Here is a 16,395-nt window from a genome sequence, read left to right as displayed (position 1 = left end):
GTCTTGGATCATATATTTATCTGTTATTTTATTCTCATGCTATGTTTGAATTCCCTGCTAGCATTATTTTATGAGTAGCTCAAGTTTACGTTAATGAAAGGGGATTTAAAAGGTTTGAGAGTTAAGAATTACAGTGTCTTAGGATTGTACTGCTTATAGAGTATCTAATTTCTTTTAGTGGTTATAATTTTTACTGGTTTTTTTTTTAGTTTAACACGCCTTTTTAATCACTGAAAAGCTAAGTTCACAAATACAAATGACACATGTAATCATAAATCGTTAGTAATACCTGAGGACTTAGATTTCCATCGATCCCGGTTGTCTTAGAGATAGCCAAGTCCTACATTTGGTCAGAAGTATTTGTAAAGTGGCGAGGGCATCGTCTACAGGGAGACACTGTGTTGAAGTCCTGGCTATCCACTTATTATTTGCTTTGGTAAAATCAAAATTCTGTGTGCCTTTGTTGCTTTATTTGTTTCAAGTAATTGGTCAAAAATTGAATTGATTTTGCCTGACAGTTAACTGATTTTGAATTTAGGAGAGCACTTAGACACAAAGTTCAAGGAAAATTCATAGCAGTTTGTCTTAACGAGGTAGTGTGTTTACATTATAAACTGTAAGCTATATAAATTCTAATATCGGATGTAGAAATAATTTGTTCTTATTTCTTACTAGATAGAAACAGTTAACATCAGCATTATGATGGTAATGATGATTATCTGAAAATTTAAAAAACTTAACCAAATTAATCAGTTATTATGTTCTAAGTATCAGAGCTCTTTGTAGCTTTATGGATATGCTGGCCTGCAAGAGATTTGCTGTTTCTTCTATTTGTGAACCTCTTGAGGGAGAAGAATAGCCAAGCAAACAATATAATGTAAAGGCTGAGGTAGAAGATTTGACCTTGAGATGCCATACAAGTATATGAAACTGAAATCTTACTAGGGAATCACAGCTTAAGGAAGGCTTCTAAATATTTAAGCTTGGGAACTGAATAATACAGAAGGGAATACGTGTAGGGTGTTTAATAAAAATGGCGTTATATTTTATATGCATGTGTATTTTAAGGAGTGGATAATATTTGTCATCTTTACTTAATAGCTTGCATAGATCCACTTTATTGCCATCAAAGAGTTCTTATGAATGTCAACTTATATCTATGTCATTTATTAGAATTCCAAATGTAGCTTCCTCCTTTTATGAGTGCAGGCCTTACTTTCTAGTCTAGGCCGGCCTTCAACAGCATTCTCAGTTCTCTTGTCCAGTCTTGTAAGTGTTTGTATTACAAGTGTTTGCCACTACACCCAGCATGTGTGTGCATTTTATACTGCCAAACCTATCATTCATATTACTATAGTAGCTGTGTTTGCTAGATCTGCAAAATGGACAATTTGGGCTAGATAGGTGGCTCTGGGGTAAGGACTTGAATTTCCATCCCTAGCACCAACAGAAAAGTCAAGTCTATAATCCGTATAGTAGTGATGGTGCCGTTAGTGGTAGCAGGGCTAGGAAGAAGTGGAATAAAGGCAGTGGTAATAACAGTAAAAACTATGAGCTGGTGTTGTACTTTTTCGAGGCTAATGCATTTATTTAATCTTCACAACAAACATAAAATTTAGGTACTGTGACAATCCTTATTTTACAGATGAGCCAGACGGAATTTAAATATGCTTTCATAGAGCATTCTACTGAATACCATGTGAAAACACAAACAACTCAGTCTAATTATGTAGTCTGTATTATAACTATCTTGTAATGCTACAATAATACAAATATTTTGGATTATATGCTTAAGTCTTTAAAGTTTTTACTATTCATCCACCAAAAATGTTAACTACAATTAGTTGAGGTCTTTATAACCCTAGCACATCAGAGACAAGTAAAGGAAATTAATTGCCAGATCAAGCCCAGCATTGTGTCCCATTTGTATTGTTCTCAGAGACTATGTTATATTTGTAGTGTGTGGTGTCATCTTTTGTAGTAGGATACATGAAAAACAGTCATTACATTATAGGAGACAGAAATGAGGAAGGCATGAGAGAACCTTCATGATCTGTCTTCCTATGTTACTCAAATGTATTAAATCATCGTGCATTTTTGTGTTTTTTAAAAATTTTTTGTATTTTAATTTTTATTAATTACAGTTTATTCACTTTTTATCCCCCCTCCCCAGTAGCTCCCTCCCTTCTTTCCTCCCAATTCCACCATCCTTCCCCCTTCTCCACCCATGCCCCTCCACAAGTCCACTGATACAGGGGGTCTTCCTTTCCTTCCTTCTAATCCTAGTCTATGAGGTCTCATCAGGAGTGGCTCCATTGTCTTCTTTTGTGGCCTGTTAAGGCTGCTCCCCCATCAGGGTGAGATGATCAAAGAGCAGGCCAATCAGTTCATGTCAGAGACAGTCCCTGTCCCCATTACTATGGAACCCACTTGGACACTGAACTGCCGTGGGCTACATCTGTGCAGGGGTTTAGGTTTTCTCCATGATTGGTCTTTGGTTGGAGTATCAGTATACAACAATGACATTTGCTCAACCATGTTTGTAGCAGCTTTATTTGTAATAGCCAGAACCTGGAAACAACCCAGATGTCCCTCAGTTGAGGAATGGATACAGAAATTTTGGTACATCTACACAATGGAATATTACTCAGCAGTAAAAATAAATAAATAAGTAAGTAAGTAAGTAAATAAATAAATAAAGGAAATCGTGATATTTGCAGGCAAATGGTGGGAACTGGAAAAGATCATCCTGAATGAGGTATCCCAGAAGCAGAAAGACACACAGGGTATATACTCACTCATAAGTGGATATTAGATATATAGTATAGGATAAACATACTAAAATCTGTACACTTAAAGAAACTAATCAAGAAGGAGGACTCTGGTTAAGATTCTCAATCCCCATTCAGAAAGGCAAAGTGGATGGACATCAGAAGAGGGAGAAAGCAGGGAACCGGACGGGAGCCTACCACAGAGGGCCTCTGAAAGGCTCTACCCTGCTGAGTATCAAGGCAGATGCTGAGACTTATAGCCAAACTTTGGGCAGAGTGCAGGGAATCTTATGAAAGAAGGGGGAGATAGTAAGATCTGTAGAGGACAGGAGCTCCACAAGGAGAGCAACAAAACTAAAAAATCTGGGCCCAGAGGTCTTTTCTGAACATTTTTGAACATAAATTAATTAGCAAGCAAGTTTCTGGAGGATTTGTGAACAGTAACCTCAATAGGTTCCTTTTGTAGTTTGTCGGGAAATGCTCTGGAAGATAATCTGCTGTGTCAGCCAGCCTGAGAATAGATTCTTATAGAATATCCTTCCCTTAAACTGATGCCTAACAACAGTTTTCATTGAGGATCTATTTAGTCTGTTCTTCACCATATATTGATTTTTCCTTTTAAAAATGTGTCAAGGAGGTTTAAAGCGAGATTTTATACTGAACCATATGCAGATGCTACATTGACTGATGTAGGGGAGGGCCATTTGACTATTTCCTTAAAAAGCTTGTCAGTGGTCTGTCTTTGTTTTCGTGTGTCTCCATAGTAGTTTTTAAGATAGGGTCTTTCTCTAAAACCTGAAGCTTGCTATTTTGAGTATGCCTGATTACAGTGAGCTTTTGGGATCCACTGTCTTCTCCCCACTGCCGCAGCACAGGCCCACAGCCATTCCTATTTTGTGTGTGTGAGGGGGGAGATGTGGGGGGGGGGGTTGGTCTTGGGTCCTCTTGCTTTCACAACAAGCTCCCTGCTCACCTAGCTATCTCCCTATTCAGCAGCATTCCTAATGTGGTTTCAAAAACAATAACAAATATCAGTTTTTTTTTCATTATTTTGTGTTTGTTAGATTGTAATAAATGGAACCAAGAAAAAAAATAGAGAAATGTGCCACAGGCAGGCAGGGTGAGGGGATAGACCCTGGGAGTGAGGCACAGGCAATGGTAGCTACTTGAGTTGTGTGGACTCTAGATGACCAGCACATCTCAGCACAGTGAACAGTTAAAGAACTTGATCACTTCCCTCTGCTTTTTCTCCTTAGTCACCATCCTGTCATGATAAAGCGTAATTAAATTGTTTACATTTCCTGCATTGTTCACTTCCTATGTAGTCAAATAATAAAAATATTTGATCAGAAGTTGCAAAATTGGTATTTCTTCCATATAGACAATTTTAGCAAAGGAAGCATGGCATGAATGGTTTTCATTAAGCCATGGAACTCTGACAAAATTACTCAGGATGTCTCTAAGACCAGAAGAAAGATCAGATAACTTCACTGTGATAATGCTGCTAACATTGTTTCTGAAGTTAGCATGAAGTAACAAAATTGGTTGTTTACTTTGAGTTGCTCTATGAAGAGCCAAAGAATACATTCATTTAACTCATCATGTTTGAAGTGTAGTTGTTTGGTCTTACAAACAAACTTCATTTAGCAAACAATTAATCTCGACTTGGATTTGAATGTAGTCACATTTATTAGAGGTTCAAAAATTATGTGAGGAATTTGAGGGTTCTTTATTCATTTTAAGAAAGCACATAGCTAGTCTGGTTTGGAATTAACTAATTTTGACGATTAGAGAACTATTCTCTGTAAGTTTTATTGTATTGATTAAAACTCAGCACAGGAAAGCTTGCTGCCCATCAGTAGCAGCTTCTCTCGAGGAATATGCAGAGGCATCATTGTACGTCTCACGGAAACCCGTCCTTCAAGATTTCCCTTAAGTGAAATTCTGGGCTAGTACAGACAAGCAGTTAGAATGACGAGGGTCAGGCCTTGAGAGTTTCTACACCCAGAGATGTAAACTCGTGGTTTTTGTTTTGTTTTGTTTGTGTGATTAAGTTTCAGTATTAGGGTTACTTTTATTAGCTTGTGCTGAGAAAGCTAGATTTCAATGTGATAACCCTGAGATTGGAGTAGAGTATTTTCTTAAATTATTAGTTTTAGAAAAGGCTATTTTTCTGTCCGTTATTGAAAATTTTAAGCGCCATCAAAAGTTTTTTATGATATTTTACTGAACTGCACATAGGTTACTAAGGAAATTTTATCTAAAAATATCATAAATTCCTTTTTAGATATGAAAGTGCCAGGATATCTCATTGTGCTTTACATGTACCAGATTTGTACTGCACAGCAAATAATGTGCTGTGATAGTTTTCTGCGTGAAAACTTTCCAGGCTGGTTTTGTATTTTCCTTTTATAATTGAAAGCTATCGTGCTTGACGGAAACGTAGCGAGTTACAAGATTGAACTTGGAGCTTCACTTGCCTGATCACTTGCCCGAGTTGTTTTTATGCACGTGAATTGGTGGAGACGCTGGAACACTAGAATTGTAGAAAAGGAAGTAGTTGGAACTAACTGATTCGGTGAAGTGTCTCAGGCAGGCATATCTGCAAGCTGTCAGATTCTATTACATGGGTTGTTGCCATCAGTCAGAATTTACAGTGTATATCAAAGGTTGACATAGCTGTAACTATTTGTATGTTTTTTGACACAACCATGTGGCATTTTAAATTTAATCTTTAAAACATTTATAAAATGTTTAAACTTACTGGTTGACGAGATATGAAATTATGTATTTTTAAATGATAGACCTCTTAAATCCAGTTGTTGCCTGGTCTATCTCTGTAGGAAGACTATGATTTGTAATAATTTCAGCCTGGCGTTCTACTATACAGGACAAATTGAACTAGAATTTTGGAATTTTTTTCTTTTACTGTGGTTAAGAGATCTTTGACATTTTCATCATTTTGAAAGTACCTTTGAAAAGATATTTGATAGTTATTAATGTTTTTAATGACATAAAAAGTGATACAGTAGTAATATAATCCTAGATTTTAATAATCAGAGTGCATATTTTGTCATTCTGATTTTAAAACCGCTTGTATTCTTGAAATATTTTTCCAATTTTTAGTGTCTTAATGGATATTTCAAAAGTTTTAAATATTACAGACAAGACAGCATACTTTAAATTTTGTTAGATTCTTTTGATTAAAATTTTTTTTCAGTTTTTTTATTAAATTTTTATTTTTTTATATTAATTACAGATTATTTACTTTGTATCCCAGCTTTAGCCCCCTCCCTCATTCCCTCTCAATCCCACCCTCTCTCCCTCATCTCCTCCCTGTACCTGTATAAATTCACTGATAGGGGAGGTCCTCCTTCCCTTCCATCTGACCCTAGCCTACCAGGTCTCATCAGGACTGGCTGCATTGTCCTCCTTTGTGGCCTAGCTAGGCTGCTCCTCCCACGGGGGGGGGGGGGGTATCAAAGTGCAAGTTGCAGAGTTCATGTCAGAGATAGTCCCTGTTCCCCTTATTAGGAAAGCCGCTTGATACTGAGCTGCCATGGGCTACATCCGAGCAGGGGTTCTAGGTTATATCCATACATGGTCCCTGGTTGGAGAGTCAGTCGATTAAAATTTTTTAACCTATTTCATCTGCCTCAAAGAAACAAACTACTCCATAAGTGAAAATCTTTTTGTAATGATACCCCATCCTAGGTCCATGCATGGAGAGGACCTAAAATCCTTGCTCAGATGTAGCCCATGGCAGCTCAGTATCCAGGTGGCTTCCCTAATAAGGTGAGCAGGGTCTTTCTCTGGCATGAACTCAGAGCAGGCTCTCTAATCACCTTCCCCTTGGGGGTGCAGCCTTGTCAGGCCACAGAGGAAGACAATGCAGCCAATCCTGATGAGACCTTATAGACTAGGGTCAGATAGAAGGGGAGGAGGTCCTCCCTTATTAGTGGCCTAGGGAAGGGTCATAGGGGAAGAAAGGGGAGGGAGGATGGGATTGGAGGAGAGGAGGGAAGGGGCCACAGCCAGGATTCAAATTGAATAAATTATGATAAATCATAGTAATTTTTTTTTTAAAAAAGAGAAATTTTTAAAGTCAGCATGTCAGTATGATTTATGTAGTGTTACTACATGAACAGGACAGATTGTGAGGCATTTAGACACCTCTGTCTTAGACTAAATACATAATATCAATAGGAAAAATCATATTGATACATATAACAAATTCATTGAATATTGTTTAAAGTTAGAATTTGGGTGCTGTAATTAGCTACCTACATGTTCTTAGTTACAGAGAATTAGGATACTATCCAGCACACATTTGGCTTGTCAGAGAATTAGAAGACTTTTCTATAAAAACAATGTTTTCTGCTTGTATGCGCAACCTTCCACACAGCACAATTTTTCTCCTGTTCTTTCTTCTATTCCTTTCTCACCTAATTTTTTCCTAGCACACCAGTGTTTTTATTCAAAAATACTATTTTGATTTTGGATATTGTATTGCTCTATATAGCTCATGCTATCCTAGAGCTTGTAACCTCCTGCCTCAGTCTCCTTGAGTGTTGTGATTACAGTCTAGTATGTCCCCATGGCCAGCTACTTTTGCTTTTTTAAGTAGTAGTCATTAAGATTGGTTACCATTCCTATAGTTGGATTTTTCTTCTAGTCTTAGAGATACCTGAATAGTTGAAAACCAGGCATGCCATGTGTAGTGTTCATACTTCCTTTCCTGCTTCCCTTTGAATAATTATTAAATGGCACGATTTTCCCAGTAGATTCACATTGTCTTCCCTGAGCACTGGCTTCTGCCCCATAACAATACATATGTGGTCAGAGCACCCTCTGCTGTGAATGCTTCCAGTGGTAGGAAACAGCGTGGAAAGAGAATGTGAAGCCAGTTAGTTTCTGAGTAGCTCAATACTCTATTATAACTTGTAGCCTGATTCCTCCCCCCCCCTTCTTTTCTTTTTGTGAGTAATGAGTTGGGAGCTGGGATGTGGATGAAGGAGACATATCATAGCTCTGCTCTCCCACTTGTATTTGCAGAAGCTTGAGAAAGCTGCAGTTTGAGCTTGGGAAAGCTCTCTGCGTTTGTTAATTAAGTGGAGTTTGGGGCTGCAGTTGGGAGGCTCGCTATTTCTCTTAGACAAGTGCGTGAGTCTGTAACAGCCCAGAGTTATAGTCATCAGCAGGAGAAAAACTGTTAGCTGATGTAGAATTTTATACCAGCATGCATTAGAAATCTGAAATGATAAAAAGCAGTCTTTCTGGAAACAGTAACTAAAATAACATTAAGGAAAGTCAAGAATTAGAAAATTTTAAATTTAAGTGTCTTGTTGAAATATTTGCAGCAAATGTACTCAACCGTCTTTGTGCACTTGGCCATCTCTGTTTGAGGGGAAGATTACAAAATTACAAGAAATTCATCTAAATTTGTAAGTTCTCAAAAGTGCTCTAAGAAATACAGGCAACAAGATAAGGGCCATAGATTGAAGTTTGAAATTTCAGACTTTATTCCTGCCTCTTAAGATCATTGTGATATATGTGGTAATCTCATTTACACACATGATGGAACAACAGATAATACTATGAAAGCAAATGTCCCTGTTTTAAATATAATTTTTATTTAGTTTTATTGTATGTGCGTTGATACCCAGGAGTCAGATCCCTTGGAAGTAGAGTTACAAGACAGTTGTGAGCAGTCATGTGGGTGCTGGGGAACCCAGGTCATTCTTAACCACTGAATCATGTTGATTCTTAAATTTAATTTTCTAAGTTATGAATTATTATTAAAATTTATGTGCACAGATTGTTGTTGTAATAAAGTTTGTCCTACATTGTAAACAAATAGCTTGATGAATTTTCCCAAAGTGAATAAACCGACATAACTTACGCCTACATGAAGATATAGGTTATTTCCTGTTCCATGTAGTCCGATACCCTCCACATGCTCATCTTCCTCCCATACGGTAACTTGATCCCTTACATTTAACACTTTTTTGTGACGAAGTTTCTTTGTTTAGCCTTGGCTGTCCTGGACTGACATTGTAAACTCGGGTGGCCTCGAACTCAAGAGATCCACCTTTCTCTGCCTCCCCAAGTGCTGTCATTATAGACATGCACCACCAATCCTGGCTTGTATTTTACAACTTTTTAAATTAAGTGTAACTGTATGAAGTCATATACTTTCACTTAACATTAAGGTAATGAAGCTTTTTCTCAGTTCATATGTATTGTTTTGTAGATCAGACATTTTCATTATGTTGTATTCCATAAAATATATGAATATTTTACTAAATCTATCCTCACTGTTGTTGAAGAGCACTTGACTGGCTTGGTTTTAGAGTAGTATAAATGATCCAACTACTTTTGGTGCCTCTATGTGCGTGACTGTTAGGAGTGGAACTTTGGGTCCTGCCTGTGGGTGTAGAACAGTGTGTTATGTAAGGTGCATTCAACTGCAGGTGATGCTGCTAGGCAGCTCTTCCCAGGGCCTGTGGGCCTCATTCAGCACTGTCTTTCATGAATGTTCTAGTGGCTCTACATTCTCTCTAAGACTTGTTTTTTCCTGACTTTTTAACATTAATAGCACATTAGTAATGCACTCATTTTCTTTTTTTTATTTATAAATATGAAGAAAATGTAATTGTATTTTGTTGCTTCCTAGACATCATCAGTATTGTTTTATAGCATATATATATATTTTTATTTAGTAATAGTATTTTTTGTTAATTTTTATAGTGGCTTATTACATTTATAAATTTGGCTGTTAACTTTCATTCATGGAAGGTAGTGTTATAGTTGCAAATACGTATGTTTGGTGGAGAGAAACTGATTTTTTACTTTTCTTTATAGTCAAATACTAGAAATACAGTGTGTTATTTCCTACTGGATGAGCAGAATAATCTTGTGTCAGGTGATGAGGTTTCATGCTATTTTATAAACATTCTAGGACACATTTACAAACATTCAATGATGGGAATAGAACAGTTTGATTTCTACTGTGAACAAATAAAATTTTAACTTTTAAAAATTTTTTAGCAAACTATACAGACCACTAAACATTTTGGAGAGCGAATCAACAATGAAAAGGTGTTTGAATGCTGTGAGCACAACCTTGATTTATTGATTTAAGATGGGAAAAATATCTTTTGTAGTGAGAAAGTTTGAGATAAAAGTATGGAACTTGAAATAATGTCATCAGGGAGGGAGAGGACAAAAAGATGTGGAGACAAGAATACATGTTTCTATTAGAAGCTGAGATGCTCGCAATGTGAAACCCCCTAACCTGGAAAGATGGGAGCAATATTCTAGAAGGCATCTTTAACACTCAGCCTTAGTGTTTGAATAATGGTTTCTAAATAAACAGGATTTTAAAGTTTACCTTTTTGAGAAGGGCTCTGGGATCAAACCCAACCCTTCATACATTTTAAACAACCTTTCTATTAAAGCTCATCTTTACTCTTAAAGCTTGCTATTCATAAACATTGATAGTTTTGTTGCATATTCCATATTAGGCTACCAGATTAGGTTTTTCCTACTCCAAGAATTATGTCTTTTTTAACTATTGTTTTTCACTGTTAGGTTATGTTGTTTTTAAATACTTGATTTGTGCTGGGCATCTAAAAGAGTCTCTGAAAAAGTCGTATCTGTGATTCCTCCGTTGTACTAAGTAGTTTCAACAGCCTCTTTCTGGTTGTTATGTCATGTGTCAGTCTGTCTCCCACATATTTCAGTCTTAACCACACCCTGTGCTGCTGGGTGTATTATCCTTTAGGGCCTGCTGTTCCTTTTCTGATATATTTTTTAAACTGTTAATGGTTTAGGTAGAAAAAAAACAAAAATCATTGCAAACCTCTAGCTCAAGTGAGCCCTTACAAATGGACCAGCCACATTTTTATTATTGTACGGAAAAACTCTGTCATGGTGATGACCACTTTGTTTTTTATTTGTTGGCCCTTCTCCAAACACTGCTTTTATTTTCATTGATAATTCTGATGCAATTTTTTAAAATTAGGCCACTCATATAAATCACTCTTTCTTGATTGTTTCTTTAGTAACTGTCTGTAGAGTCTTAATATATTGTAAAAATGTACTCAGGAAGTATATAATTTCTTTATGCCTGAACATAGCTCTGTAGTATAACATTGTAGCAGACCATCTCCCTGCAGTAGCTGGCTGAGGCAGTAACAGCCTTCTGTTTCTTGAATTTTGCATTTTCTGTTCCTCAAGGAACATTCAGTTATTCTGTTTCTTAATATATGGGGACTGGAAAATATACTGTTAAAATCATTGTTTTTGCAGGTTTTTATTGACATGAAGCTTCGTGTTCTCTTAGTTCTTAGCTCAAAATTCAAAGAATTCTATGTTATACAAATTTCCGAACACTTAGACTACTGAAAGGCATTCCGCATTTTGTGAAGCATTGCCCTCTTTGCTGGAATGTGATTCACATGTAGCCAAGGGTTGAATTAGTCATCAAGCACTCATGCAAAACGAAATGTTTTAATTTTAGCATATGTAAATGTAAGGTAAGTTTTACCATAAATCTTTCTTGGCAGGTGTTCAGTCTTTTGGCTTTGTAGTGAAATTGATGAGTGTTTTTACAATTGTATAAACTATTATGTTAGTCTAATGATATCATCTCAACAATGCTATATTCTCCGTGCCCAAGATAACACTGAAACAGTTTGAAACAATTTTTACACAGCTAAGGAGCAAAGTACATATACTGATAAAAATTTAAATTGGCAATAAAGGTATTGGCAATTAACTCATGGCTTAATACAGGAACACATGGAAATGTCTTGCATGAGTTCCAGTTCATTAAGCAAATGTGATATTTTATTTTCAAGTCCTTCAGTTCAGGGAACTAAAGTGGTGAGACAGTGATGTAAGCCTTTTAGTGTTCTGAAGTAAACTCTAGAAAGAGAGCTAACAGGCGTCTTCATGTATGGTGGCACAGTATTTTATGTCTAAATTTTGATTTTACAATTTGAGTGGTATCACATTGTTATCTCTGAAAGAGTTAATGTTAAAAAGGTAGCAGGCCAGGCACTGGGAAGGCTGGAGAGAGGCTCTGTGGTTAAGAGCACTTTCTGTTTTCACAGAGTACCCAGGTTTGTTCCCAGCACTCACATAGTGATGTAAACTATCCGTAAACTTCAGCTCCAGGGAATTTTAACACCTCTTGTGGCTTTGAGGAGGACCAGGCATCCATGTGAGGCACACACATCCATGCACACCAAAATAAACATACATTAAAAAAAAAGCATGTCTTAAAATAAAAGAAAATGCCTGTAGAGTATTCCAAGTTCATTATGAGGTACATGCCAGGTTTAGAATTCATTATATTTGATAGTATAGTTTGCAGCTCTCATAGCACAGATAATGAAATAGCTTCTTTGTATTTTATGTGCTGTGGTTTTAAGATGAGAGAGATAATTGCTGCTTTTTTTGTTTGTATATTTTTCTATTCGTTTTTTGTTGTTGTTGTTGTTTTCAAGACAGGGTTTATCTGTGTAGATCATATTCATCATTTTCAGTCTAAAGTGACAACAGAAGAGATATGAAATTATTCTAAGATTGTGAAAACAGTTAACTCCTATAACAAAGTTACAGTTCAATGATTTAGTCATCAGTTTCTATGATTTCATGTTTTGGGAAGAGAATTTTGGTCTTGATGTGTTATCTCATTTATTCTTTGAATTATTTAGGTGCAGGGTGTATTTTCTAATATGATATCATTACAGTGGAAGGTGTTATTTTTTTTCTGTCTCAGTATGCTTTTAAAAGAGCCAAACAATTAATTATATAATGCCAGACTTCTATGAAGCTCACATGAATACTCTGACCTTTGTCCTGATCTCTCTCTATTGTGTGTGTCAGCTATGTTTTACAAATGTATCAATGTTTAATGTATAAATATTGTATCTGTAGTAAATGTTAAAGGATAGTTTTTAAATTTCATATCAATAGTAGCATCTTCCGTATTAGAAGAGCCTCAGCAGTGTTGGCATGCTCAAGTAAAGCCTTATTTTTAATTTTATTTCCTTTTAAATTTTCTACTACTTCCTGCTCTCTTTGCAGACAAGCATTATTATTGATATGTGCTAATTTAAAAGCATTGTTTAAATTATGAGTTCTTTTAAATTGTTAATGATTCTTCTATAATTTGCCAGCAAACTACACTCAGCTTTAAGTAGTTTAAGATAGTACTTTGAAGAAATATTTCCTTGAATTGACCATTGTCCTTCATGAACACGATGTTATCCTGGGATATTTTAATCACTTTTCATTTGATTTGATAAAGTTGATTATTAATCTGTGAGTTTTTCTCCATTTAGTGTGTTTGTTATTTCTTGTCTTTTAGATGCTTGTGACCACACCAGAAAAATGGGATGTAGTAACAAGAAAGAGTGTTGGGGATGTTGCTCTTTCCCAAATCGTGAAACTGCTCATCCTTGATGAGGTTCACTTGCTGCACGAAGACAGGGGCCCAGTGCTAGAAAGCATCGTTGCAAGGACCTTACGGCAGGTAAGAGGCCGTTATAAACTCAGGAGCTTCACTGGTCTGTCTCGCACTCTTTCTCACTCCGTCCTCCTCCTACTTACATCACAGTGCTTTTCACTAAAAGGAAATGCGATCTTTCATGTCTGAACATCTTTCCTCTCCCTTAGAGACTTCCCACCTTTTCTGTCAATGTCAGTATCATGGATATCCTTACATCTTTTCTCTCAGCCCCTAGCCCTTGAACACCATTGTTTTCAATCTGTACACTGTTCCTTTTTTGTTTCTTGTGTCTTAACTTTTCCCTTTCAGGGGGCACTGTCTCTCAGCTTAAAAACTTGTATTTAACTTTACTAAAAACATTCCTTCAAATACCTGTTTTATTTCTGTACTTAACTTTTGGAAATAATGTAGATTGGCTGCATACCTTTTACTTTTACCAACTGCAAAAGAAGGGATGATGATTGCTTGATGTAAGCGTAAATAAAATGTTTATAGGTTCACCAGTTACTGAAAGGTTGTTTTTAAACGTATGTTTTACCAAATATTAAAAATTAGGATTATCAGATGTTTAAAACGTATCAGACAATCTTTTAGATTTAATTTTTCTCTTCTTTCTTATAGAACTTCACAGGTAATACTGTTTTTCTGCCACTTAACCTATCCCTCTAACTCCTTCTGTGGCTCCTCTATTCCTTTCAAGTTGATGGCCTCTTTGTCTTTGATTGTCATTGTTACATTTTTGACAACTAAATTATAAACACACCGTGTTGCTCCCGTGTATGTGTTCATAGGACTGACTATATGGCATTGAATAACCAGTTAGGGGGTTTATCTCTGGGGAATACTAATTCTTCCTCTCATTTTGTTTATTTTGACATATCTATATGTCCTTAACTAGGTCTTAGAAACGGGAGTTTTTAGTCTAAATGTGATGTTCAGTTTTTATGTGCATACCTCTTAGATACATAGTTTTCAGGTAATTTTAACTATCATTTTAGTGCATCAAAATTTTGACTTAAACCTGCCATATTTACTCTCTCATACATGTCATCATGTTGGCTCTAAAGTTTCCCATTTTAGAGCACTTTGGGTTTCTGATTTTCAGATTAAGTATGCTCACCCCCCCAACTCTTTCTCTCTCTCTCTCTCTCTCGCTCTGTGTGTGTGGGTGTGCACGTGTGCAGTGTGTTTGTCCGTAGTTTGTAATCCATCTCCTTGACAGTTTCTGGCCATACCTGGGTTCACTTGGTCAATACCCATAACTGTCTCCACCTAACAATGCCAGAGCTTTCATGTGCCAATGCACTCCACTCTGTTCCCAGGTCAGATGCTTTCTTTCCTTAAAATTCTCCATCCAAATTTGTCATTTAATGTTAGCACTTTTCTAGTTCACACATGAAAATATATCTAATGTAGATCCATTTAAAATTTTAATATAAAAAGGGACACACAAAATTTCTAAAGTTGTTTTTAAAGCAAATTTTAAAATATGCAGATTTTTTTTTCTATAAACTGACTATAAATTTCTGGGCAGCTTAATAATTTAATTTGTATTTTAAAAATCTCTCAATGCACAGAAAAAGATATCTGTGGTGATTTGAATAAGAATGGGCCCCATAGGCTCATTTATATGAATGCTTAGTTATCAGGAAGTGGCCCTGCTTGAGAAAGATGAGGAGGTGTGGACTTGTTGGAGGAAGTATATCACTGGGTGGGACTTAAAGTTTCACAAGTCAAGCCAGACCCATCTTGGCTACTGCCTATATGTAGAAATCAGCTACTTCTCCAGCAACATGTCTTCCTGGATAACTCGTGCTTCCTATGATGACAGTGGATGAAACCTCTGAAACTGTAAGCAAGCCCCAATTAAAAGCTTCCTCTTATAAGAGTTGCTTTGGTGTCTCTTCATAGCAATAGAACAGTGACTAAGACAATAAGGAATGTGTTTTTGGTAGAATTACATCCTTCCTTCAAACACTACCACACACTCTCCATGCCTTGCTCTCTTTTAAATTCCTGCCCTCTTTTTCTTTAATTGTTGTTGTGTGTGTGTTTCTAAATGTATAAATACAGTCTGCTACATGTGATGTGTACATATATGTATGTATATATGTGTCTGATTTTGGGTGATGACCATTTTGTTTTGGATAATCAGTTGGTGTGCTCTTTTCTGGGGAAGACTTATGCTCCCGCCCTCTGCATTCCTTACTTTCTTGTAGTTCTTGTCAAGGATTGAGGTTCCTGAGCTTCCCTCTTCCACATTCACATGTGCATTGGTGTTATCCTTGATAGGTCATTTAGGCAGCCATTTTGTTGGAAGACTTCATGGGTATTCTGACAGTTGTAGGAGATGCAGTCTCACTGGAAACTTCCTGTTCCCTGGCTCCTACAATCTTTCTACCCACCTCCTCTGCAGTGATCCTGGTGGGGTTATCTTGAGCATGCTCCTCCCCTAAGTCATTTTTTTAAAAATAGGAATAAAAATATTGAGAAATATAGAGAATGCTGATAAATGAATCTAAATCTGTATTTCTATCCGATTAGCCAAAATGAAGGGGATATGATTTGGAAACATCTGCTTTTGTAGTTCATTCCTGGAAATCTAGTCTAGAATAAACTCAAAGATATATTAATTCCTATAAACAATGAAGCTTTCTTTAAAAACCAAATAGTTTGGGAACAGCCAGAATGTTCTGCAATAGGAGAAATGGTTTGATTAGTTTCATTCCATTTGTCCAACAACATGCTAATCTTCAAGCTTTAAAAAAAAAAAAAAAAAAAAGTAAGGCAGAGCTGCATGAACTGAAATTCAAAGATACCCATGTTACAATCTTTATGAAATAGGAATCTGTCCTGTTTATGGATCACAAGCTAATTTTATGAGAAGAAAAAGTGTGCAGTATATATTTACATTCAATCACTGTTTTATCCCATGAACTTTATTCAACTCCAAATGTGTACTTCCAAGTACTATGAATGCAGTGGTAAACAGAATTCTTGAGTATATTTTGGCTTTAACCAATCCTAGAATGAGAGCAGTTTACAGGAAGCTTAATGTGTGTGTGTGTGTGTGTGTGTGTGTGTGTGTGTGTGTGTGTGTGT

At 36.3% G+C, this 16,395-nt stretch overlaps 1 protein-coding gene across 1 annotated transcript in view; it reads left to right on the top strand.

Annotated features, from left to right (window-relative positions):
• Positions 1–16,395, top strand: part of Ascc3 (activating signal cointegrator 1 complex subunit 3) — a 312,705-nt gene that overhangs the window by 76,203 nt on the left and 220,107 nt on the right. Inside the window, exon 11 of the mRNA XM_055616194.1 lies at positions 13,153–13,317. Within this exon, the coding sequence (XP_055472169.1) occupies positions 13,153–13,317 (165 nt within the window). The remainder of the gene's footprint in view (positions 1–13,152; positions 13,318–16,395) is intronic.

This window comes from Psammomys obesus, unplaced genomic scaffold, assembly GCF_907164565.1.
Source record: "Psammomys obesus unplaced genomic scaffold, mPsaObe1.curated_primary_1811, whole genome shotgun sequence".
NCBI lineage: Eukaryota > Metazoa > Chordata > Mammalia > Rodentia > Muridae > Psammomys > Psammomys obesus.
This window is presented reverse-complemented; position numbering and strand designations above follow the sequence as displayed.